Genomic DNA, 25,808 nt, shown 5'->3' with positions numbered 1-25,808 from the left:
TGGTATTACAGAATATTATAAAAAAATAAAATAAAATAGACACCTCCACAACATTTGTAATGGTTTTACTGGTTAGACCACAACCTCCTCAAAAAATAAAATAATAAAATAAAGCATAAATGTTGATGGTTTGTAATGTTTATAATGACATTCGTAGTGAAAACAATTAGATTTTTGTGACGGTTGCATTATTTTTTTTTATTTTATTTTTTCAGCAGAGTGATGCCTTGTTTAAAATGATTTAACAAGAACAGGGTCCCTTTTTAATTTAATTTATATCTCAAATACAACTGTCATTAAGTGCACGGGGGAGGGAGGGGAGGGCGAGGAGGGGGGCGTTATTAAAGCTCGCGCGCGGACGAGACTCGGTCAGTGAAAGTTTGACTTACCGAGAGTTTCTCCTCGCGTGGCAGCCTCGAACGGCATACATAAACCCGGAGAACATTATATATCTGCGGAGAAAGCCTGTGTAAAAAAAGTAAGTCTAAACTTTGTATTCGTTCGTGTCACTCTCGCTGTTTGAAACGCGCCTGACGCGGTGCTCAGGGTCCCCGCACGCGCGGACCGCTCGGGACGTTTTTAAGGTCGTCTCGCACAATTATAAAAACTAACGGTTTCTGCGCGCGGACACATAAAAAGCAGCCTAGACTTCTGTACTTCCGTTTGGACGACTGCGTGAACTTGTAGTACTGAGAAACTACAACCACGTGCGCGCGCCGCGGTTATTCTGTACTGAACTGTAAGCTGCCTATTTGTTCAATGTTCAATGTGCAATATTTAGACACTTTTCTTTTTTTTACGCGTTTGAACGCTTTTATTAAGCACGTTTAAAGCTGCACAGCTGCTGTATGATTTCCAGATGTGAGGTGCCAGTTCAGTACAGCTGTAGTGAGTTTAAAAGGGCGGGGAACGAAAACCTCTTCACACAGTTAACATACAGCAGACCTGAGAACATCTCAGCGTTGTCTGTTGGTTAAGTACAGTAAGTTTTTCTTTTTACGTGTTTCATTATTAATGATCAGTTATGACCGTTATTTGGTGGCCACAGCATTGATTCCAAGGGGTTGAGTCAAACAAGGACTTTATATTCCACATAAATGGTCAGTGTGATTATCATGTGCTCATCTCCTCATGACTTTTTTATAGCATCAGTCGAACAAGTCCTTAAAGACATGGTCCTACAAACTCTGACATCATTTGCTCACCTTCACGGCGTGCATGAAACACAGAAGACACATATAAACTAAGAAAATGATGACGCTTTCCTTTTAAGATGCATATATTGCTTGTGATGTAGTCTTTTTATAAGCTTTTATGAACGTGATTGCATCGCAGAGCTCTGTTGGATCTGCTTCTCAAATTCTTTTGCATTTCTAACAATAAGGGTCTGGTTTTGGCTGCCAAAATCAACACACACGCTCGCACACAGATGCTTGGTTGTTTTGAACGGTTGCTAGGTGGTTCTTTCGGTGATTCGAGACAGTGGAGGCGAACTAACCTATCTAAAATATCTATTTGCTGAGCAATGATTGCATGTACAGTCATGTTATTTTTCATCCCCTTCATTCTCATGCATGTCATAAGTCTTGATGGAGATTATGACGTCGTCAGGTGTGAGACATTGTGCTTTTATTTTGATTGTGTTGCTAGGCTCTTATGCAACCGTATGGGACATTTTCACGTAAACCAGAGTGGCGACGATCGCACCAAATTAAACCTTGTTTTGAAATAAAAATAATTTGGTGCCATCTGTGATCCCACATCAACGCACACCGCACCGCTTCATATAAAAGCTCACTCTGAAATAAAAATTCTCACCAGTTTTATAGATACGAAAGGTTTTATGACTGCTTGTTTGCGCATGACGACAGACCAAAGCAGAGAAACAGATGGAGATCGAAGTTGTATACTTCTGTATATTCCATCCCTCACTGAAATCAGACCAAAAATGCAATATATGCAAGACATATATTAATATATATATATTAATATATAAATATATATATATTAATATATAAATATATATATATATATATATATATATATATATATATATATATATATTAATATATTTATATATTAATATATATATATATATATAAATATATTTATATATTATATATATATATATATTTATATATTAATATATATATATATTTATATATTTATATATATATATATATATATATATATATATATATATATATATATATATATATATATTTTTTTTTTTTTTTTTGTTGTGTTGCTCCCACAAAAACGTTTTTATTCTCATTGCATTGAATACAAAAAGATCGACTTTCTGTCTAGCATCTGTCAAGCATTAACTTTTGTGGAAAAAAAGGTGGTTTGGGGACCACGAGAGTAAAGCAATGAAATATTTTTGTTAGTTTTTCAGTGAACTATCTCTTTAAAATCTAAATCTGGCTCAGCGGAGTAGATCTTGCGCACACATACCCCAGCTGCTTGCTCTATCTTTGGCTTCAAACCAGCTGCTGGAGACTTTAGACCTCATACACACAGTTGCAAAAGTAGACACGTACCAATCACAAAACCTCTGAGCAGTATTTTTTCATGTTTTTGGTCTCTACCATGACGCCATTAACGATTAATGATGAAAACCGTTACACTGCTATTGTTGCAGAAACCAATGCACGTTCTTAATGTAGCGTATATAAGAGGTTTCTGAGTGCACTGTAGCACTTTTTTTCGATTTAATCTTTGGAAAGTTCGTGTTAGCATGCACGGGTCGTAGGTCACGGTGTGCCATGATTCAGCGTGAGCTGGTGTGTGAGAAAGGCTGTGGCCGGGGTATCTGGAGGCACGAGGCTCAGGCGTTAGCATTCTAACCATAGCTGTCTATGTATACTTGAAGGATTCCTTCTAAACATCCATAAATCCCTGCGGCATCTCATGATACACAACACCCAGCGCAAAATGTGCTGCTCTTTAAAAGCTCATGTGACTTTTTCAGTTCAAATTAGCTGTGAGTTGCGTTTCAGCTAAACGGCAGCGTCGTGAAGATGTTCTTAAGGATTATCTCACATAATAATTCAAACTATAACGGTTTCTTGTGTGTTGCCATATATAAAGTAAATGCTGTACTTCTGTTTTGATGACTGAAGTGTGAACTTGCAGGACTGAGACACTAAAAACCACCTTTACAAGCCACAGTTATTTAGCACTGATGTAGCCTAATTGTTCAAGATGCCTTAAGGATATTGTGTAATCAAGACTGATGCTTTCGTTGCATTAGAATCATTTCTTATATTTCAACAAGAAGCACATTTAGAGCTTGATACTGACGCCATGATATCCAGATGTGTTTTTTGCTTATGAATTTAGGAATAAGAATAGCCACAACATATAGTATATTTATTTATTTACATTGCTCGTTTGTACATGGAAAAAAAATAGGTGTAGAAATATTGAACTTCAAAATTTAAAGTTAGTAGTTAATAGTAAACCTTGAAAAATAATTTCAGAATTATTATTGCTGCTTCTGAATAATAACATGCTATAAAACGTAAGTTTACAAAAAACTAAATGTTAAATTCTGTTAAATGCAAAGTAGTATTTTCGAAAAAAAAATATTGTTAATGAAAGAAAAAAATAATCACCACTTTAAAATAATAAAAAGAAAACAATGTAATAATTGACTTTAAATTAATACTGTAATGCATCAATGCTATTATTTATGGTTATTATTTATTATTATCTTCATTTCATCATTTTCAAATTCTTAACCATTAGAGTTTGATTTTGATTCAGCATGCTATAATTAAGATCTATTCTGAGATTTTAGACAAACACACTGAAACACAAGCAAACTTGCTAAGTTGCCACAAGCCATTAGTTCTGTCTAGAAGAAACAATCGAGGCATTAAAGAGCTATCACCTCTCAGACTTGTGCCTGCAGGGCTGTAGAGATCGTGACCTCGTGATTCTTGTAGGATATTGGGCGGCTCGAGACCGAGAATAGCTTGAATTGCTCAGTCTTTGCGCCTTTGCTTCAAACAGAAAGCGACTCATTAGGCCTCGCGAAAGTTCTCGTGACATCAATCACGAATGCATATTTCCTAATTGAATAAAACTCCTCTGGCCTGTCCTGTAACTGTAGTATCCATGGCGTACAGTCTGCAGGCTTCAGTGACCCTACAGTCATCCAGAGCTGCATAGCACAGATTCTTGGTCCGAAAACACATTCACATATACAGCTGCAGACGTGTGAGCAGAACTGTTTGACCGTTAAACGTTAATCTGACTTTTTTTAAACTAAAATGTAAATATCACCAAACATGTCATGTTAGCTGATGCGTTTAAAAGCAATCCAATTGAGGGGGCCGAGTCTGATGGAAGTCAGCAAAAGGCAGAAAATAAGAGGATAAGTGATCAGTAACATGCCATCAGTAAAATCTGATGAGAACGATATTTAAAAAGCTGTCCGTTTAATCTCCTCTTAGTTGAGAAAGAACTGCAGAGGCGTGTCTGGTTTATGTTAAGATGAAAGGAATGCATCTCACAAATGGAATTTGGTGATTGTGAGAAGTCTTGAGGAAACAAAAGAAAACACGTTGAGGAGATGGAGGAGAGCACGAGGCTGTTTAGAGGAAACACATGGCTCTCATTTTCAGTGTCACTGGAACGAATCCACACGCAACGTCAGCATTTCTGTTTCTTTGGATTGAATCTTTTCTGGACCCATATGCAAGTGATCGCTGATCATTTGCGAATAATCGGCGATGCATATTTAAAAAAGGCAATCTGGGGCACATCTGCCAGCAGAAGCGGTGCTGGGAAATTCCTGCATCTTTAAACAGCATGCTGAAAGTTTACGGCTCATTTCCAAATAGGCAATTACGTTAACAACGCTGTGGAGAAACACAGACGTATGGGGACTTTTTCTTTCCATGGTGGATGAATGTTTTGATTATGTAACATGGGAGAAGGTTTTATGCTAGGTTTGGAATGGAATGCTAATCTAATTAAAATGTTAGTATTATTTATCATTTATAAATACTGCTCCTACAACGCCTGAACGGATAAGCGAAATAAATATTCTGCAACTGAAACTGTAAACTGTGCAATGATTAACTTCTCTAAAAGTATTATGCAACATTGTTGCTTAATTCCATAAGTTGCATCCAGTTAATATCATATAAACCTTTATTTTGAGGTTTTATTCAACAAAACTTTTCTTTTTTTTCAGCATAAGTTTTCTTTTACTATGGCTTGCATTTATTAAGTGCATCCTTTAATAAAATTAGTATAATGATACGCTTTATTTCCAGTTCGGGTGATTATTGCACTATGATCTTATCTAGTGTGCAATTCATAATGAATGCATGCGTATGCTTCTAGTTTTGTGCAAAATGAAAAGTCAGTTAGTCACATGCACAACATTGCTAGAGAACAAGGGTCTTGAGTTAACCACACTAACAAAAAAAAAAAAAAAATCACACCTTGACTTCAAGCCACACTCATATATATATATATATATATATATATATATATATATATATATATATATATATATATATTGCATTTCAGCGCTCTTTACTCAAGATATCATTTGCATTCTCTTTGCTTCAGCTATTAATCTTTACCAACAAATGCATTGCTTTATTGCTTTCAGATTCCAAGTGTAATTATCAAATTATTTTATATGATGTTTTCAGGATGCCAGCAGAAAGACATTCAATCCGAGATAATGCCACCGTCGGCCGTTTCCATGGCGTTTCTGACAGTAACGGCCAGGCCGTCCCAGAGAGACACACCGAGTCCAAAACCAAGAAAGAAGAGAGCGGTTGTCGCCGCTGGTTTCGGAGAGCTTGTCCGTGTTGTTTCCGGAGACAGAACAGCTCGTACGACGTGAACGGCGAAGAGGACGTTGTGGGCTCCGGGACGGAGAGAACGAAGGACCCGCGACTCCTCTGACTCCCACCGGAGACACAGAGCTGAGCGGTGAGGAGCTCGGGCCGAACACCGACATCATATTAGACACTTCTTTTCATAAACTCCCTCACACTCAAACTTTGTCTTTTTCTCACCAGACTTGACTCTAGCGGTGCGTTCTGTGGATGTGCTCAGCAGGAAAACCGATCGGAACAAGAAGGAGCATCACACGGATCAATACAACAGCGACCAGCTCATCATCCGCAGAGGCCAGACTTTCCAAATAGAGCTCAACCTCTCACGACCTTTCAACCCAAACACAGATAAACTTCACCTGGAGATGAAGACAGGTGAGCGTCAAACTGAATCTCAGGAAACTATATGGTCAGATTACACAAATACAGCTTTTATCTTTTATCGGCTTTAAACAAGTATTCATAGGGTATCTGTACACAATCTAGACTTTTTTAGTTCATTACAGCTAATAAATATATTTTTAAAAATTATACACATAGCATTTATGAATTTTATTTATTTTTGACTCTTTTTGAGTGAAATATAAAATGACAAAATGATTAAAAAACATTCACTTGAAAAAGCAAGGAAATCAGAAAGTGCATTTTTGTGTTGCCTTTTGCATTTTTATAACACTTATATTTTAATGCCATTTGAAATATCTTATATTTTAAATATACGAATAAAACGTCAAAAAACAGCACATTTCCATTGTGACAACTTACCCCATGCCCCACCAGCAAAATACCACATATTTATCCTGTGCCAAACTTTTTAATAGACTTTGTAGTTAAAACCTCAAGATATTTGACATTCAGAAATAAGCCCATCATGAGAAATACTCACAAGGGTAAAAGGCGTGACAACTAGCCCCGGTCTCCCACGCTCATGAACAAAACTATTATATATTGTTATTAAAATGCAGTCTTTCTTTATACTGTTTCTGTTTACTGAGTTTTACTGGTAGTTTTAGACTGGCAAACATGAGGGCAATGCTCATCTCGGGAATGCCTGTGATAAGGGCATGAACGCATGCGTTTGAAATCTCTCTCTCTCAGTAAATGAGCTCACCTCTGCTTCAGAGAGAGGAAGTGAGGGAGAGATAAGAAGGAATTCATCCCTGAAGCAATACAAACCACTTCACACTGATACAAGATAACACAACCGTTCAAACTAACTGCATGTGGTTAGATCCACAAGCCATCTTACCACAGTGAACAGTATACATACAAAGTGTGTCTTCCAATTAAGTGTACACATACTGTATGTCTTTATGCCAGTGTCAAATATGAATTTCTGTCCAGGAAAGCTTTACAGATGATTAAGTAAAGTACCTCTGAAGTTTAGATTGGAAAAAAAACGATATTCAGCCCAAAAGACTTATTCACGTTTCACATTTGTAAAAATTAGTTTTTGTCATTTTTATCAGTTTGCATTTACATTTTAAGTTTATTTATTTATTTACTCTGAGTTTATTTAGTTTTAGTTACTTTAGTATTTCAAATTACAAAATTACAAAAATGAAAAATGTTACCTTGGCAATTAGCTAAAATGAAGTACAATCAAGTTTTTAATATTTTATCTGGTGCTATCAAATGATTATTCTCAATTAATTGCATCCATAATTAACATCTTTATTTACATTTATATATCTGTGTACTTATATGTATTTTTATTATGTATATACAAATACACAGAAATATTTATTTTTTTTTACATTTATATATTAAATAAATATATATATATATATATATATATATATATCATTTATATATATATATGAATATACATTTATTTAATATATAAATGTAAAAAATAAATATTTCTATATATATATATATATATATATATATATATATATATATATATTCTTAGATTTTAAAGAGTTCTTCTGAAGGCCAGATGAGACTCTCCCTTAACCGTGTGCTTCATGTCATCATTCAGGGCCACTGCCGCAGGTGTCGAAGAGGACACACATCATCATACCGCTGGTGGACGAGCTCCAGGATGAAAGCTGGGAGGCCAAGATCGTAGAGCAGAATGTCAACAGGGTCAAGCTGTCTGTCAACTCACCCGTCAATGCTGTTATCGGAAAGTACAAGCTGACCGTCGCCACACAGTGCTTGAAGACGGGCGAAACTACCCTGCATGACCATGACAAAGACATTTACATGCTCTTCAATCCCTGGTGTGAAGGTAAGACTGACAGAGTTCCATAAAACCCCTCTTTCAGCACTGGTTAGTAAATATGCAATGTAGATTTTAAACCCGGTGAAAATAGCACAAAAAAGAATTAAAAATCACCACATTTCTCCAACTGTTAAAATGACCGGATGTTAGCTTGATGTGCAACACAAACATCTCTGTCAAGATCTCAAAAACAGACAATAAAGAGTTTCATGACCCTTCAAAGGAGTACTTCACCCAACAATGAAAATTTACTGAAAATGTAGCAATCCTCGGGGCAGTCCAAGATGTAGATGAGTTTGTTTCTTCTTAGATTTGGAGAAATGCAGCATCACTTGCTGATCAACGGATGCTCTGCAGTGAATGGGTGCCGTCAGAATGAGAGTCCAAACAGTTGATTAAAAAACATCACAATAATACACACCACTCCAGTCCAGTCCATCAGTTAATGGCTTGTGAGGAGAAGAGCTGTGTGTTTGTAAGAAACAAGTCAAGATGCTTTTAGCTTTGACCTCTCATTCCCACGGCACCCATTTATTGCAGAGGATCCAATGATTCAAAATCGAAATCTCCAAATGCAAATAGATAAAGTGCAATAAAATGAATGCTTACATGTTTATTTCTCTCTTTCCGCTAAGGCACAAGTTATGGAAATAACTTTGTCTTACCTTATGAAGATATTTTACGCTATTTTTTTTGCCATAGCTTCCTGTGTCATCAGTGCAGGGATTGCAGCATGCTAATGATTCATCTTATGCCACATTTCGGAATGCAGTGATGTGTGAAATGCGTTTGCGTAGATAGAAGATGACTCTTCACCTTCCTTTTAACCAAACTCATTCATTGACGAGAAACACGTCTAGGAAGCTGATATATTCTGCCTAAAATATTGCACAGGCATCCGTTAACGCAATATAACGCGGAGGTGCAAGTTTCCATTTGCAGCCCAGAGACTTGCGTCAGTCTTCAGGAGGAGTGAACGTAATCTTGTGATCCAGGAGGTTTGATTACCAGCTGCTTTGGCTTTGCTTCAATTGCTTCAACAGATTCTTAATATTCCTAATATATGAATATTATAACCGTGCATTCATTCAGACTTTAAATGATTTTCATTAGTGCAATGCAATATGAAGCAATTAATTTATTCGTATGCTTTTACAAAATAGCTAATCTATAGCTGTTTGGACAACCAGTAACCGAACTGCTTTGATTCGATTCACTTAAAAGCTCATAAGAGTCATTCCCTTGTTCATATGAGACTGCTTGTGCTCGTATTAATATTTAGGAGAATCTGTACGGTTTTGATTCACTAAAAAGGGAAAGATTCATTCTGTATGGTTTTGACTTTCATGATGCTGTTGCATCTGAGAAGAATCATAACTAAATAAAACAATAATAATAACAATAACATTAATATAAATCCTCGTTTTAATAAATATAAATAAATAATATTAAAGAGCAAACTTAGTTAATGCATATAATAATAATAATAAAAGAACATACACTTTTTTTCTTCTTTGATTCAAAGTGCTTGAGTTCTTATTAGTCTGATAGTTCAAAGCTAGATCTCTTGGGCGGTTTCGGGCTTTGCTCTCCTCCCTTCACTGAATGCCAGAGATGTTTTGCAAGGAAAGAGAGCTCTGCCAAGTCACCTTTCACTCCGAGGGCCGTAAACCTTTTCTTTCTCTGCAAGTTTCTTGTACAGCTCCACCTCATCTGGCCATTCACATGTCAAATATTTCCTCCCTCTCCTGATGTTTCTCCCTCCTTGGCCCCTCGTTCACTCCAGGCCCCTTCCCTTCATTCTTTACTGCTTTCTTCAGCCTGTTTTGTTTAATAACACTTAATTTTTTATGCTCTTTTGTCGCTGGCTCATTCCTGTTTTGCAGAACATTGTGAACTCTAATTCTGCATGAATGTGTTTTAATTTAAGGAAGTCTTTCAATAACAGGGTGTAGCTGACTTCAACTTGACAGAACCTGATTATTTACTTAGTGGCAATAAAAAAAGAATGCTTGAACAGATGCAAATGAGGAGGTTAAGGTAACCATTGTTCATTAGGTGTACATTTATGAATTGGAATATTTTTATTACCATCCATTTTTATTTTGATATGATTTGATACTTTTTTCTGTAATTTTATCAGATCTCTGCCTAATATTTTCTGGTGTTTGCTCTGATTACCTTCAAAGATGATATCATTAGGAACTAGCTTTTATTAATCAAAGTTTTTTGAAAAAGACTAACTATAAGTAACCATAATAGTGTAAAAAAAAGACTATAAAAATCTGTTAGAAATTTTTACTTTAGAAAGGAGGAAAAAATAAACATAAAATAATTCAATCTGGAAAATGTCTTCATTTCTTTTCATTTAAATTTAAGTTTTAGTAATTTTGTTATGCTTTAGTGATTTTTTATATATTTAATTTATTTATCTTGTTAAATATAGTTTCTATTAGATTTATTTCAAGTTTAATGTCATTTTTAGTACACTATAAAAATATATATTTTTCAAACTGTAAATAAAAAAATTACATCCCACACACACACAAACTATTTTTCTACTTTAAATTAAACTGTTTATTTTAATGTGTTACTTAACACTTTATTTGTAAAAATAAATAAATAAATAAATAACATACTAGCAATTTCAGAGTTAATCTTTCTAGATTTTTTCAGTGTACTATTTTGCCTTGGCAACAGTTTTAATTGTTTTAAATTTTTTTAAATCAAATATTTATACTTAATTCAACTTTTCAGTTAAGTAAAACCGTTTCTAATAGCTTTAGTTTTAGATATATAATAACATCTCTGTCTCAGTGCTTCCCTCTTTCTGGCCTCTTTCCATTACACTTTCTCCAGCATGAGTCATTTCCGTTCATTTTGTAATCTCTTCGGTCGTCCAGTATCTCCTCCACTCGTTCTCTCTTTTTTTCCTTTTCCCGTTTGATTGCACCTCCTCTTGTTCAGACGTGAACACCCAGATCACAGAACATTCGATGAAAACAAAACACGGCAGATTCCAGACGCCCTGCTGCGGCTCACGTTGATGACGTCGCTCTATAACGCTGCTTTCTTTTGAAACGACCCAGACTAAATCCTGGATCTGTGCGCTCATGGTCCCTCGTGACTCTCTCTCTGTCTTCAGATGACACGGTGTACATGGAGGGGGAGAAAGAGCTGAAGGAATATGTCTTAAATGACACTGGAAGAATCTATTATGGCACCGAGAAGCAGATCGGAGCTCGTACGTGGAACTTCGGCCAGGTGCGGAGATAAACAAAGCACAAAAAATAAAGCAGAATAAAGCACTTTCTCTGGGAAAAACATGCTTTTGCCAAATCCTTGGGAGAACTTGTTGCCTTATATAAGAAAAAAGCACACTGTAAACTACTTAATTGACCGACAGTAATCAAACTAAGTGTTTTACCACTACTACAAACGATCATTTAACAGCCATACATATTTTTCCTGCAATGGAACTGTATTTTGCATTCATTTAAAAAAAACAAAAGCTTTTAGTTTTAACGACTAAAGTACTTTTTCCATCTCATTACTACCTAAATATTGGTCTGTTATTTTAGCATCAGTTAGGAGTTAAAACACACGCTTATTTTTAAATTATGTTTATTTTAAACTTTTTTGGGAATTTTTTTCATATTTTCCATATTTTTGTTTCTTGAAAACACAATTTTTAACCCATTCTCACAAGAACTGCCCACTCAGACAGGAAAAGACATCTTATAAAGCACCAAACCACACTTCATTTAGTTTTTATGTGCCGTTTTACGGTAAATCTGACATCAATTATGCCATAATTGTAGACTGGCTTGGAAAAAAAAAGCCATGTGATTACTGTGCTTACAAAATGGCATAAATATGTGGCAACTATGCAGCCAGAATTAAATGTTTGTTTAACAAATTTCGGGCCGTGCTTAGACTTGGGATTTTACCTAGTTGTCTCTTTCATCCAGTTTGATGAAGGCATTCTGGAGGCCTGTCTGTTCGTGCTGGATAACAGCGAGGTTCCTCCCTCAGGTAGAGGAGATCCTGTCAGTGTGGTCCGGGTCATTTCTGCCATGGTGAGTGCTGCCAGATCTAGAAACACTGTTGGAACAGATCTAGTAAGGAGCGCCAGATTTACAGGCCACGACCAAAGAAACCCTTTATCTGTTTGTCCGTTCTAGATCAATTCCCCGGATGACCGTGGTGTCCTGGAGGGAAACTGGTCTGGGAATTATGTGGGTGGGACGTCTCCCACGGCCTGGAGTGGAAGTGTTGAAATCCTCAAGCAGTACCACAGAGAAGGAGGAACGCCTGTCAAATACGGCCAGTGCTGGGTGTTTTCTGGGGTCACGACCACAGGTGTGTGTGGGCAGATAACAGTCTCCGCTTCCTATTGTTTATGGCAGGAAACCTTGGAAACGGTTAGCGATTCAGGAATCCAGCTATAGGCGTATACACTTGAGAAGATAAAGGTGCTTTTTTGGCACCGATGAAGAACCTTTAACATCCACAAAAGTTTTTTTTATCCTTTTTAAACTTCATATGTAGACGTTATATTTCTCTGAGACTCTACATGCCACAGTTTTATGTGGATGTTCTGTAAAGAGCACATTCAGGGCCTTTCAGATACAAAATAATTGAATGTTTCAACATGATCTCCTTGGTCTTAATTAAATTATTTTAGCGACACTATAAATGATCATATTTTGATTAAATCTTTTTATTGTGTGTCATAAATCAACATCTCAGGAACATGTTTTGGGTATTTCAGATCAAAATATGACAAAACAGGATGTTTATTTCACACATGTCCTCATATCAGGAGAATTTGGGAGGCATAAATAAATAGGGAAATAAATTATATTTTAATATTCTATTAAATACTGTATATTAATCTTGTCGATCATTACTCCCATTATTACACTTCTTTTTCCACTACATGTTGCACATGTGAACACATATAAGCAAATTAGATTTAGGTTATAGATACATTACACATAATGATAAAACCCATTTATCAGTTTTTAACATTTCACGCATGAGAAAGCACTTGGACTAATATAATACCAGCTCAGTTTGTACAGTGTCATATGAATTCACAAATCAGCCGAATATGCTATTGTTTACAAGTGTAAGTATCTCCTGGAATCCTGAGCCGCCGGTCGCAGACTATCTTTACCGCGGTCAGAGTCCTGTGACATTCATAGCTGACCTCAGCTAACAGCTCTGTGACCACCATCAGATTTAAATACTCCCGTCATAATGCATACTCTTCATTCCACACAAAGACATTAATAGCATTTCACTCTGCGTGAGACTCATGCGTGATAGAATATATTTTAATACGCAATTTATTACATTTAAATACACCTGTAAAAATCTAAATAACTCAGTATATTTATTAATTAAATGTATTAATATATTCCTGTAATGCACAGCTGAATTTCCAGCATTTTTTCAGTCTTCAGTGTCACATGATCCTTCAGAAATCATCCCAATATGCTGATTTGCCCCTTAAGACACATTTATGATTATTTTCAGTGTTGAAAACAGTCGCGTCGCTTCCTTTTTCTTTTTCTTTTTAACTCCGAAATATTTTGTTCAGGATCCTTCGATGAATAGAAATTCCAAAAGAACAGCTTTTATATGAAATATTAATATATTTTGTAACATTTTAAATTTAACTTTTGATTTCATCTTTTACATCTTTTACTTTTTTTTTTTGTTTAGTTAGACTTACCTCATTTGTAAGTCTCTTGTAAAAAAAAAAAAAAAAAACATGATTGAATGTAAATGTATATTTTTTAGAAATGAAAGCGTTACTAAACGTTTGAACAGTAATGAGTATTATTTTGAATATCTACAAAAACGACTAAACTCATGCCTTCTCTCTCTATCTGTCCCAGTACTGAGATGTCTAGGTATTCCCACCCGCTCCGTAACTAATTTCCAGTCTGCCCATGATACGGATGTGTCCTTGACAACAGATGTGTATTTTGATGAGAATATGGAACCAATCCACGAACTGAACTCAGACTCTGTATGGTGAGCATTGGTGCCGTGACTGCTGTTGTATCTGTAGATCATTGCACGTCTTTCTGAACGCTCTTGTTTTCTTCTGGTGTCCTGCAGGAACTTCCACGTGTGGAACGACTGCTGGATGGCCCGCCCTGATCTCCCTCCCGGTATGGGCGGCTGGCAGGCCGTGGACTCTACACCTCAGGAGACCAGTCACGGGACGTTCCGCTGCGGCCCGGCGTCTCTCGCCGCTATTCGCTCCGGACAGGTCTACCTTAAATTCGACGCACCTTTCGTCTTCGCCGAGGTGAGTCCAGACTTATCAAATGATGATTATGATTATATAAACAGCCATAGAGGAGCCATTCACATCCTTTCTGTCTAGAAAAGTCAGGTTAGATTAATACATTTTACTGCACACAAATCAAAGTGCACATTCAATAAAAATGACTTTAGAAATGGATACCAGTTTCCTTTAACCATTATATTTTTCCGCATGAGCCACTTTTTTAATAATATGAAATATACTGCAACTGTAAATTCCAAAGCATTAGACTAATATTCAAATCTAATTTTGACTCGGTATTTATTACAAATGTTGGTAATAATGAATAACACTATAGTTTGTTTTATTTCCTATAATTCCTGTTCTGAATATAGTTACATTTGTCAGGACTGGGACTAGAACCCGGGTCTCTGGCAGGAGAGTCTTATGTTCTACCTCTGAGCCACAGAAGACAGTTAAACCCAATAGTGAGACGCGTTCTTGGATTAACTCAGCCAAGTTTAATGAGAAAAAAGGCAATGGGAACAAAAAATCCCTTTTCTTAGAGAAGGTCAAAAATAATAATCATCAGTCCAAAAAAGCAAAAACATCTCCAAAATTCAGGGAGAATAAACAAGCTTAATTTAACATAGAAACAAGAGATTTGTCAAGAAACGTTCTAGAGCAGACTTACAACAGGACTGGCTAAGGAACATCAATATCCAAGCAAAGAACCCAAAGAAAGTCCTCTGTTTAAATACATAGGCTAAAACAAGGCACATGTGAAAGCAGTTGCACTGATTAGAAACGAAATGCAGACATGAGGCTCTATAGGGACATCTAGTGGCCAAAATAAAGCATCTCAAGCAAAGCTCTGACAGGACCCCTCCTCTAGGAATGACTCCTGGCGTTCCATCCAGGATGACTGGGCTTGCGAGCATGAAATTCTCGAATTAGATTTGGGTCCAAGATGTCTTTATGGAACCCAGGAGCGCTCCTCAGGACCATAGCCTTCCCAGTCCACAAGATACTGCCGGGACCCACGTGTACTCGACGGACGTCCAGTATTCTGTGGACTGTGTAAGCTGGCTGACCACCAATGATACGAGGAGAGGGAGGTTTACCTGTGGCAAGAAAAGGAGATGACAAAACAGGCTTTAACAGAGAGACATGAAAGGTCGGATTAATCTTTAAAGATTTAGGCAGGTATAAACGATAAGTCACTGGATTAACTTTCCTGGCAATCTTGAAAGGGCCAATGAACCTCTGGGAAAGTTTACGGGACTCTAGCCGTAAGGGAATGTTCTTTGTGGAGAGCCAAACTCTTTGACCCGGCGCAGATTGGGGGGCAGGTCTGCGCTCTGCGATTAGCCTGGTGCTGGTACTGTTGACAAACCTTAAGGAGCTTAGCTCGGGCCTTTTTCCATGTTTGGCGGCAGCGTTTAGCAAATTGTTGGGCAGAAGGAACTGCAACCTCCACCTCCTGCTCAGGGAATAGTGAAGGGGTGTACCCAAACTGGCACTCAAAGGGGACATGCCTGTAGCAGAGGAGCGGAGGGTATTGTGTGCATATTCAGCCCACATAATGAAGGAAGACCAGGAGGATGGGTTGTTAGCTGCCATACACCTCAGTGTAGTCTCAAGATCTTGGTTAATTCTCTCAGTTTGCCCATTGGACTCTGGATGAAACCCAGAGGAAAGACTCACTGTAGCCCCAGAGACTGACAAAATGCCCGCCAGAATCTGGAAGAAAATTGGGGTCCCGGTCAGAGACAATGTCTTGTGGAATGCCAAAGACCCGAAAGACATGGTTTATAATTAGTTCGGCAGTCTCTTTTTGCAGTAGGTAGTTTAGGCAGAGGGACAAATCGGGCCGCCTTGGAGAACCTATCAACTATGACCATAATAGTGGTGTTGCCTTTTGATAGAGGAAGTCCGGTGATGAAGTCTATGGAAAGATGAGACCAAGGTCTATGAGGTATGGTGAGGGGGTGCAATAGCCCCTGAGGAGACTGGTGAGACACCTTACTTTGGTTGCATGTGGGACAGGCATTTACAAATGCAGTCACATCCTCCTTGATAGTTGGCCACCAAAACCGTCTCAGGAGAAATTCGAGAGTACGGGAAGTGCCAGGATGGCACGTGAGACGGGAGGAGTGTCCCCACTGGAGGACCTGGGAGCGGGCAGCTTTGGGGACAAACATACAGCGAGTTGGCCCACCACCTGGGTCAGGTTCTTGGGCTTGGGCTTGTTTTACCGTATTTTCCAAATCCCACCTGATAGGAGCAATTATCCTGGAACTAGGGATTATTGACGCAATAGAATCCTCCTGAGGGGATTTTACATATACTCGGGACAGCGCATCAGGTTTAAGGTTCTTAGAACCTGGACGGTAGGATAAGATGAATTGGAATCTGTTGAAAAATAAGGACCAGCGTGCCTGGCGGGGATTGAGTCGTTTTGCCTGCTGAATATACTCCAGATTTTTGTGGTCGGTGAGTACTTGGAATGGGTGTTTAGCCCCCTCAAGCCAATGCCTCCACTCTTCCAGCGCTAGCTTAACAGCCAGTAACTCCCGATCCCCTACATGATAGTTCCTCTCAGTCGACGTAAGGCGGTGGGAAAGGAATGCACAAGGATGCAGCTTGTTGTCCTCTCCCCTTTGGGACAACACTGCTCCAACTCCTACATCTGAAGCATCGACTTCCACAATAAAGGGTTTATCTGGGTTAGGGAGAATGAGAATAGGTGCAGAGGTAAAATGGCTCTTTAATTTCCCAAACGCCTAACTCGGCTTCAGATCCCCAGCGAAAACCGGTTGTGTTCCTTGGTTAGGGCAGACAAAGGAGCCGCCACAGTACTGAAGTTCTGAATGAACTTATGATAAAAATTGGCAAAGCCAAGGAAACGCTGTACCTCTTTTTTTTACTGATGAGGGGAGGGCCAGTCCACGACAGCTTGAACCTTTTGAGGATCCATTTGTACCTCTCCAGGCTTGATGATGAACCCCAGGAAGTGCGCTTCGGTCACGTGGAATGCGCACTTCTCTGGTTTAACATAAAGATTGTTATCAAGAAGCCGCCTGAGGACCTTACTCACATGTCTTACATGCTCTTGGGGGGAACTCGAGAAGATGAGGATATCATCTAAATAGACAAACACAAACTGGTTGAGCATGTCACGGAGAACATCATTGATAAGGGCTTGAAACACTGCAGGGGCATTAGTGAGACCAAAGGGCATAACTAAATACTCATAGTGCCCGTGGGCGTGTTGAACGCTGGTCTTCCATTCATCTCCTTGTCTGATGCGCACAAGATGATAGGCATTGCGCAAGTCAAGCTTTTAGTGAAGATGGAAGCTTCTTGCAGTATTTCGAAGGCAGTAACCATTAGTGGCAAGGGGTAGCGGTTTCGAATAGTTATCTTGTTAAGACCCCTGTAATCAATACATGGCCGAAGTCCACCATCCTTCTTCCCAACGAAGAAAAACCCAGCCGCAGCAGAAGTGGATGGTCGGATGATACCAGCTGCAAGGGCTTCCGTTAATATATTGATCCATAGCAGTTCGTTCGGGGGAGATAAAGAGAATATGCGACCTCTGGGAGGACAGGTTCCTGGGAGTAGCTCAATGGCGCAGTCATAGGGGCGATGAGGTGGTAAGGAGGTGGCCTTCCTCTTGCTGAATACTGCTTTGAGGTGATGGTACTGGGCAGGTACTTGAGACAGATCTAGGGACTCTTGAGACTCGAGAATAGGGTCAAGGGAGTTCTGGGCTAAGCAGGTAGTCTGACAGGTGGGACCCCAACTGAGGACTGCGCCAGTGGACCAGTCAAAGTGTGGATTGTGCTGGAGGAGCCAGGGGTGACCGAGGATAACAGGAAACTCTGGAGACTGTATGAGGTGAAAGCACACTCTCTTGGTGCTGGTAAACGATAAGACCAAGCAGTGAGGTGAGGTGAGTTACTTTCCTGGAGCTAACGGTCTTCCATCCAGGGCTGTGACGGTTAGAGGGGCAGGAAGGGAATAATTAGGGATCTTGAGACTCTTGGCAAGGGAAATATCTATGAAATTCCCAGCAGCTCCTGAATCAATCAAAGCTTGGAGTTGGTGTTTCTGGTCTCCAAATGTGAGAGTGATGGGAAGGAGCAATCCAGAGTTGGAAGGTGAAGTTGTGTGGGTAACTCCGTTACAGTCCTTCCTTGCCTGTGCGGGGACGGGAGTTTCCCAAAGCTCAGGGCAGGTGGAGCGAAATGACCTTGTAAACCACAATAGAGGCAACAGCGATCTCTCATCACGACGATCTCGTTCTGTTGGGGAAAGCCTAGTCCTACCCAATTGCATGGGTTCCGAGGAATCTTGGGGTAACATTTGAGGCAAAGACGGACTAGCAGAGAATGTGTAACCAGGTGGGCGGTTCAGGCTCCTTTCCCTCAGACGATTATCCAACCTAACTGCTTGATCCATAAGAGTCTCAAGATCGTGAGCAGGTTCTCTGGTAGCCAGATCATCCTTGATTGCCTCTGATAAACCATTCAGGAAACACACCATTAGGGCCTCATCATTCCAGCCGCTCCTGCAGCAACTGTCCGAAACTGAATGGCATAATCAGCTGCACTGCCATTACCTTGTCGAAGAGTGAGAAGTTTCTTAGAGGCTTGCCGGCCACTGAGGGGTGGTCAAAGACCCGCTTGAACTCCTTTTCAAATGCCGAATAACTAGAACAGAAAGGTGTCTGGGCCTTCCAGACTGCTGTTGCCCACGAAAGAGCCTTGCCCGAAAGGAGGGTGATAACATATGCGATCTTGGCCCGATCTGAGGGGAAGGAAGATGGTTGCAATTCAAATGAGAGAGAGCACTGAGTCAGGAAACCATCACATGCACTGGGATCACCTGAGAAACGTTGTGGTGGAGGTAGGCGAGGTTCAGTAAGGGGAGTGGGCACTCGAGAATCCAGAGGGGTACAGGGGCAGCTGAAGTAGACGCCGTCGCTGAGGTAGAAGGCAAGCGGTCAAAGATCTGGCGAACAGAGGTCATGAGATCAGATAGCACTTGTGAGTGTTTAACCATCAAGGTCTCCTGCTGCAGCAACACTGATTCATGCCGTTGGACTGAGGCCTCATGCTGAGCCACTGTGGCAAGGAGTTCTTCAGGTTTAGGCGTCTCTGGGTTCATAGTTGGCTTGGATATTCTGTCAGGACTGGGACTAGAACCCGGGTCTCTGGCAGGAGAGTCTTATGTTCTACCTCTGAGCCACAGAAGACAGTTGAACCCAATAGTGAGAGCGCGTTCTTGGATTAACTCAGCCAAGTTTAATGAGAAAAAAGGCAATGGGAACAAAAAATCCCTTTTCTTAGAGAAGGTCAAAAATAATAATCATCAGTCCAAAAAAGCAAAAACATCTCCAAAATTCAGGGAGAATAAACAAGCTTAATTTAACATAGAAACAAGAGATTTGTCAAGAAACGTTCTAGAGCAGACTTACAACAGGACTGGCTAAGGAACATCAATATCCAAGCAAAGAACCCAAAGAAAGTCCTCTGTTTAAATACATAGGCTAAAACAAGGCACATGTGAAAGCAGTTGCACTGATTAGAAACGAAATGCAGACATGAGGCTCTATAGGGACATCTAGTGGCCAAAATAAAGCATCTCAAGCAAAAGCTCTGACAACATTTAAGTGATTTGTTTTTATGAAGCAAGAATTAAAATAGATATTTATAGTGTGACATGCAAGTTTGACATGTTGTGACTTATTTTCAGATGCAACTTCTATTCCGGAAAAATACTGTAATTTTATATTTGTGCAGTTGTGCTTTATTTATAAGTCTTTATTATTATTATTGTTATTTATAGTAATAATTTTTTTTTTAATTTCTTCAAAACCATTTCACCATATTTGAGTATTATTTCTTATATAATGCATATTATATTATATTATTTGTGTATTTTTATATAGCACTATTATAATATTTATTCATATTTAACATTTGCTTTTTATGTTCTCTTTTTCATTCTTGTTTTAATTTTAGCTTTAGTTTTTTTTTTTTTCGTACTCCCACTTAGTTTTTTTTATTTTGTTATGTTTGATTTAAAATGCATTACAGAAGCTAAAAGACTTGTGGATGCTGTTAAATGTGAATGTGCTACAGAACAGGCCGGTCCTGACGTGTTCGCATTCCTTGTTAATATTTTTTTATATCATCCGTGAGATCCTGTTTAAATCCTGTATTTATCTTGACACTCTCGTCTCTTTAAAGAGTTTTGTGATTTTTTTTTTTCTTTCTGCTGCAGGTGAACAGTGATAAGATCTACTGGCAGAGGAACCTGGATGGCACCTTCAGTCAGATCCACAGCGAGAAGAAAGCAGTCGGTCACTGCATCAGCACTAAAGCTGTGGGCTCGGACGAGCGCATCGACGTCACACACCTTTACAAATATCCTGAGGGTGAGAAACGCACACACTCACACACATGGTGACTCGTTTTGCCTGTGCCACCCAAAAATATGGAATATGGATTATTACTGTCAAAGAAGAGGCCCTGAGCAAATATTGCATAATACAACAGGAGCAATATGTACTTAATGATGAAATCACATGCTATTAAAATGATGAGAAATCTTGTAAGGGAGCGTCTCAGAGAAAAACGTGTTTTGCCAGTAGAAAAAGAAAAAGAGATTTTGAATGCATCTCACAAGTGTTTTTAATAAAAAGTGTTTTTAGTAAAAAAACAAAGCAACTTATATTTAAATATAATTTATATAATATATATGACATAGATAAATGCATCTATATACATTATTTATGCATAGTATTGCACATATTTGCATATAAATAGATTATAAAATAAATACATATATTTTGTACAGTCAATTAATTATAAATTATGGTTATTTTAATTATTATTTGTAATAATTGTTATTTTAATATACATTAAATACATTTTAAAAAAGCAAATAGAAACATTTTATTTTATTTTGTTTTGAATTGGTTTTTAGGGTGCAATATAACCTTTCTTGGTGAGATTTATCCACACAGTCAGGAGTTAAATTCATGTTCTTAGCCGATGCTGTCTCACCAGAGCAACGCCGAGCAAAAATGATGGCTAATGCCAGGAAAAAAGCAGCCAAGAACACACAACCCCCATTTAAACCAGCGATAAATGACTTAACATTCATCTGCCGTAATCACTCAGCCTTTTCACCAAAACACCCATAATTATCTCCAAACGAGTAGTTTAAACTTAACCGAGTTCCACCCACGGGAAACAATATGAGCACTGTCTCAGTTACTCAGCTACACAAAATATAAACAAACGAGACAATAGACTTAAAGGGAGAGTTCACCAAAATAAATCAAAATCCTCGCCCTCGTGAGTTTCTTCATTCTGCTCAACACAAAAGAAGACATTTTGAAAAATGTGGGATACATGTAGGATAAGCGTTTTTAATCTGCTACACCAGGCTCGGAGGAGGAGCGTATCGCAGTGGAAACGGCCTGCCGCTACGGCAGTAAACCCGAAGTCTACTCCAGTCCCATCGCTGAGGATGTGCGGATGGAGGTGAGGATGGAGGGAGAAGGTCCTCGCATGGGCGTAGACGCTCAGCTGAAGATCGTGGTGAAGAACACCAGCTCTCAGCCGCGCAGAACCACCCTCCATAGCCAGGTGGCGGTCATGTACTACACCGGCGTGCTGAAGGACACCGTCAAGAAGGACACGCTTAACGTGGAGCTCAACCCACAGGAAGGTGAGCTTGGCCCGATGCATTACTAGCATCTCGCAAGCGTGGACTTTTACGTAATTCCAATTTTTTCTAAACATTTTAAACCGCTTCTTTCAGTTCTGACTTTCTTCACACCATTGCAAGTTATAAACTCATATTTGTGACTTTACGTCTTGCGGTTTTTACATTCTCTCAGATTTTTACGTTTACGTCACGCAATTGTTATATTCTTTCAAATTTCTGAGTTTAAATCTTTTTGTTTCTCATTTCTTATAAATAAACAAACAAGAAACGTTTTTAATAGTGTAAATAGAAAGTATTTTTAGTTATTGTATTTCATTTAGAAAAAAATATTTTCAATTTTAGTGAGCAATATCTAAAATCGTCTATAAATATCTATATATATCTAAAACACGAACACAGTCTCTCATTGTATGAAAAAGGCTGGTGTGGCTTATACATAAAATACACATTTATTTGTATTGACTAGTCTTTTTTGTTTAATTTCTAATATTAATAGAATATTAATTTATAATATAATTAAGCATGCAACATTATTGAGATCATATGACTATCATGCTTTTTCATTTTTTACAAATATTTATTTCTGGATATTGTATACTTGTATTTTTAATTACATTGCTTTCATGAAAATAATAATTTCATGTAAATGAATAATCAATTAAAATAGTAAAAATAATAATTTGATTATTTACAATTATTAAAATAATATTTTGATTATTTACAGTAAAATATAAAAATCCCTAAAAGAATTAGTAAACAAAATAAAACATTTTCCTTTTTGTTATATGTGTTTGCATCTGATTGTGAAAACATAAAACAAGAACTCAAATTCCCAAAAATTTGGGAATAAATAATAAAATATTATCAAATACATTTGCTATGTTAAATATTGATTAAAACCTGTTTTATTTAATAAAAATGATAAATAAACAACTAAACAAATGGTAAACATCATATTTGTTTTCTTTTCCACAAAGTTCAAAGATAGGCACAATAGAGAGTGTAAGTCTCATAAGCATTGCTGATGATGTCTTTATGTCTGTTTCTCGTCCTCTAGAGAAGATCATTGAATGGGTGCTGCCTTACACACAGTATCAGAACCAGCTGGTGGATCAGGCCGCGCTCATGCTGACTCTGTCTGGACGGGTCAGTGAGACCCAGCAGGTTCTGGCCAATCAGACCAGCTTTAGGCTCCGAACTCCCGACCTCTCTATCCAGGTGAGACCTCCAGAACCCCCAGCTGCTTTTTACCACTGTGCAGTTCATTTCTCTACCGCAGTACTGCTATTGATGAATGTTTTTCTCTGTGCTAAAATATCCTGAATTTCTCATTGCAGCCTATGGGAGAGGCGTACGTGGGCAAGGAGGCGTCTGCGAAGATCACTTTCACGAATCCTCTGCCTTGTACTCTGCGTAACGTGGTCATCCGAGTGGAAGGACTGGGTCTGAGAGACCTCCATCCCATCAAAGTCGGGTAAGAGCCTCACAGTTCACCGGATCAGTCATCCTGTGTGAGGATTCCTCTCAGAACCATTTGGAAACAATCCTGAAGGATCCTAATGGAAATTTCTTACAACAACACAAAAACAACACAAAAGCACAAAGTTCCCAACAGGACTATGATTATAGAGCGGATAAACTGGCCCTGGAGGATATTTTTATATAAAATACCAAACAAGACAAGTGGAGTATCGTTGATTGTTTGCTAAATAGTTGGTTTATTACTTTAAAATTACAAAAAAGTTGCTTTGGTGATTATCTGAAAAAACAAAAATGTCAAAATCGGAAAAAAATATATATATATATATATATATATATATATATAAACTTATAAAAAGTAATTGTAAAATTTTATGGTATTATTTAAAATATTAAATATTGTAAAACTATACAGTACTAAATTCATATTTAATGTAATGCATATTGTAATATAATGATAAATCAGTTCATTGCTCTTGCTCTATTAAAAGTGACAAATAAAAATTGGATTTGAAAAAACAAAATTGCAAAAAACTGCTAATAATTGTGTATTAAAAGGATCATAAAAACCCTAAAATATCAATCGAGTTCAGATCCTGTGCACAGTTCAGTTCACTGCTCTTATGCTCTTTCTATTGTATTGCATGTCGCATTAATCTCTCTCTCTCTTCTGTTTTGTCAGTGATGTGGGCAAACATGCTAATGTGACGGTGACGGAGCACTTCATCCCCACGATAGCAGGCAGGAGGAAGCTGGTGGCGTCTCTGGACTGCAGACAGCTGACGCAGGTGCACGGCGTGGCCGACATCGACGTTCACGAGAGCCAGTGAACTCACAAACAGTATTAACGTGGTTATTAACTACACACGCTGAGCCATTTCTACAGTCAGACATCTTAAAGAGAGAACCCTTTTTTTTCACATGCAGTCGTTTCTACTGTTTACCACTAAACATTTGAAGTTTGTTTTTATGTTATTTTAGACATTATTTATTTAAAATACCGCATCGCTTTGCTTTATTGTTTGTATTAACTATAACTTGTTATCATTTGATCAAATGTTTCTGTTCGCCACTACAATATTAACGTGCTTTATTTAAAAAAAGTATTTTATTGTGGATAAACACGTTTCCTATGCATTTCACTTCTATGCACCTGTAGTGCCTTATATTGCATACTGCTCACAATGATGATATTACTATGGTTGCGTTTAATGTGCCTTCCAGTAAATTATTAATATTAATAACGATGAAGCTAATGCATAATTCTGCTGTATCTTCACATAGTTTTGCCGTCACACACAAACTATGAGAACATATGAAGAAACTTACACTTCATGGAATATTAGGTTTTTATGAAGGAGATAAAAATAGTTTTGTTTGTATTATTTATATAACCTAATGTATGTCTTTTCTTAAAAAAAAAACATTTTATTAGCATTGTTTTCTGTGGTAGTCTTTTTGCATGCACGACAAGGTGTGACTCTCTTTTGTTTGGACTGGAACAACGCGTCTCGTGTGACGAGATGAACCTGATGAAGAGGTTTATTGAGAAGTCTGCTCACAACAAACAGCTGGGCGTAAATTAAGAGCGCTGCATTTCCAATTGTTTACTTCAAACTTCATTCATTCGCGGTTATCACAATGTTGAGTATATATAAATAATATATTTATTTATAAATGATGTACCTTTTCTGCATTGCACACCTGCTCTAATTTATTTCCCAGTCTGGTTTAAATAAATCAATAATGCATATGTTTGCAATGTTACGGTCTATGGTAATGTCATAGTAGCATACTATTTTTGCAGTGTGGAATCTATTGGTGGTGTATTTTCTGTATTTACCTGTCCTGAATGAACTGGGTCAGTAGGTACAGTACGCAAGACTCGATATGTGGTATCTCACAATGAAACGCACTTCATGTTTTTAATTGAACCATTTGATTAGACTGCAATACAATTGGATTAAGATCTCATATCCGCATGGCATACGGTTTCTAAAAAAAGTAAAGGCTGCATCTAGCGCCTCGTAGTGTTACTGAATTGCAATAACAAGAGAAATGAGATCTCTCTCACTAGTCTGCTTTACAGCCTCTTTTGTGTTTATTACCAAAAGATTTCATTAAAGGGTTTTCACTGAGTGAAGGAGAAACCTTCACGGTTGTGACGTTAAAGTCATGTGATTAGTTGAAGAAG

At 38.0% G+C, this 25,808-nt stretch overlaps 1 protein-coding gene across 1 annotated transcript; it reads left to right on the top strand.

The window, feature by feature from the left end:
* The first annotated feature begins 330 nt into the window (after positions 1-330).
* Positions 331-25,367, top strand: tgm1l1 (transglutaminase 1 like 1). Its single transcript, XM_043264569.1, is given in 15 exon segments — positions 331-478; positions 5,679-5,892; positions 5,895-5,964; positions 6,054-6,245; positions 7,855-8,106; positions 11,246-11,364; positions 12,072-12,179; positions 12,285-12,462; positions 14,010-14,148; positions 14,236-14,428; positions 20,681-20,834; positions 21,851-22,135; positions 23,193-23,353; positions 23,473-23,609; positions 24,297-25,367. Coding segments are annotated over 14 exon segments (2,349 nt in total). The 5' UTR covers positions 331-478; position 5,679; the 3' UTR covers positions 24,445-25,367.
* Positions 25,368-25,808: the final 441 nt, after the last annotated feature.

Source organism: Puntigrus tetrazona, chromosome 2 (assembly GCF_018831695.1).
Source record: "Puntigrus tetrazona isolate hp1 chromosome 2, ASM1883169v1, whole genome shotgun sequence".
Taxonomy (NCBI): Eukaryota; Metazoa; Chordata; class Actinopteri; order Cypriniformes; family Cyprinidae; genus Puntigrus; species Puntigrus tetrazona.
The sequence above is the reverse complement of the archived record's forward strand: the minus strand, read 5'-3'. Positions and strand labels throughout refer to the sequence as shown.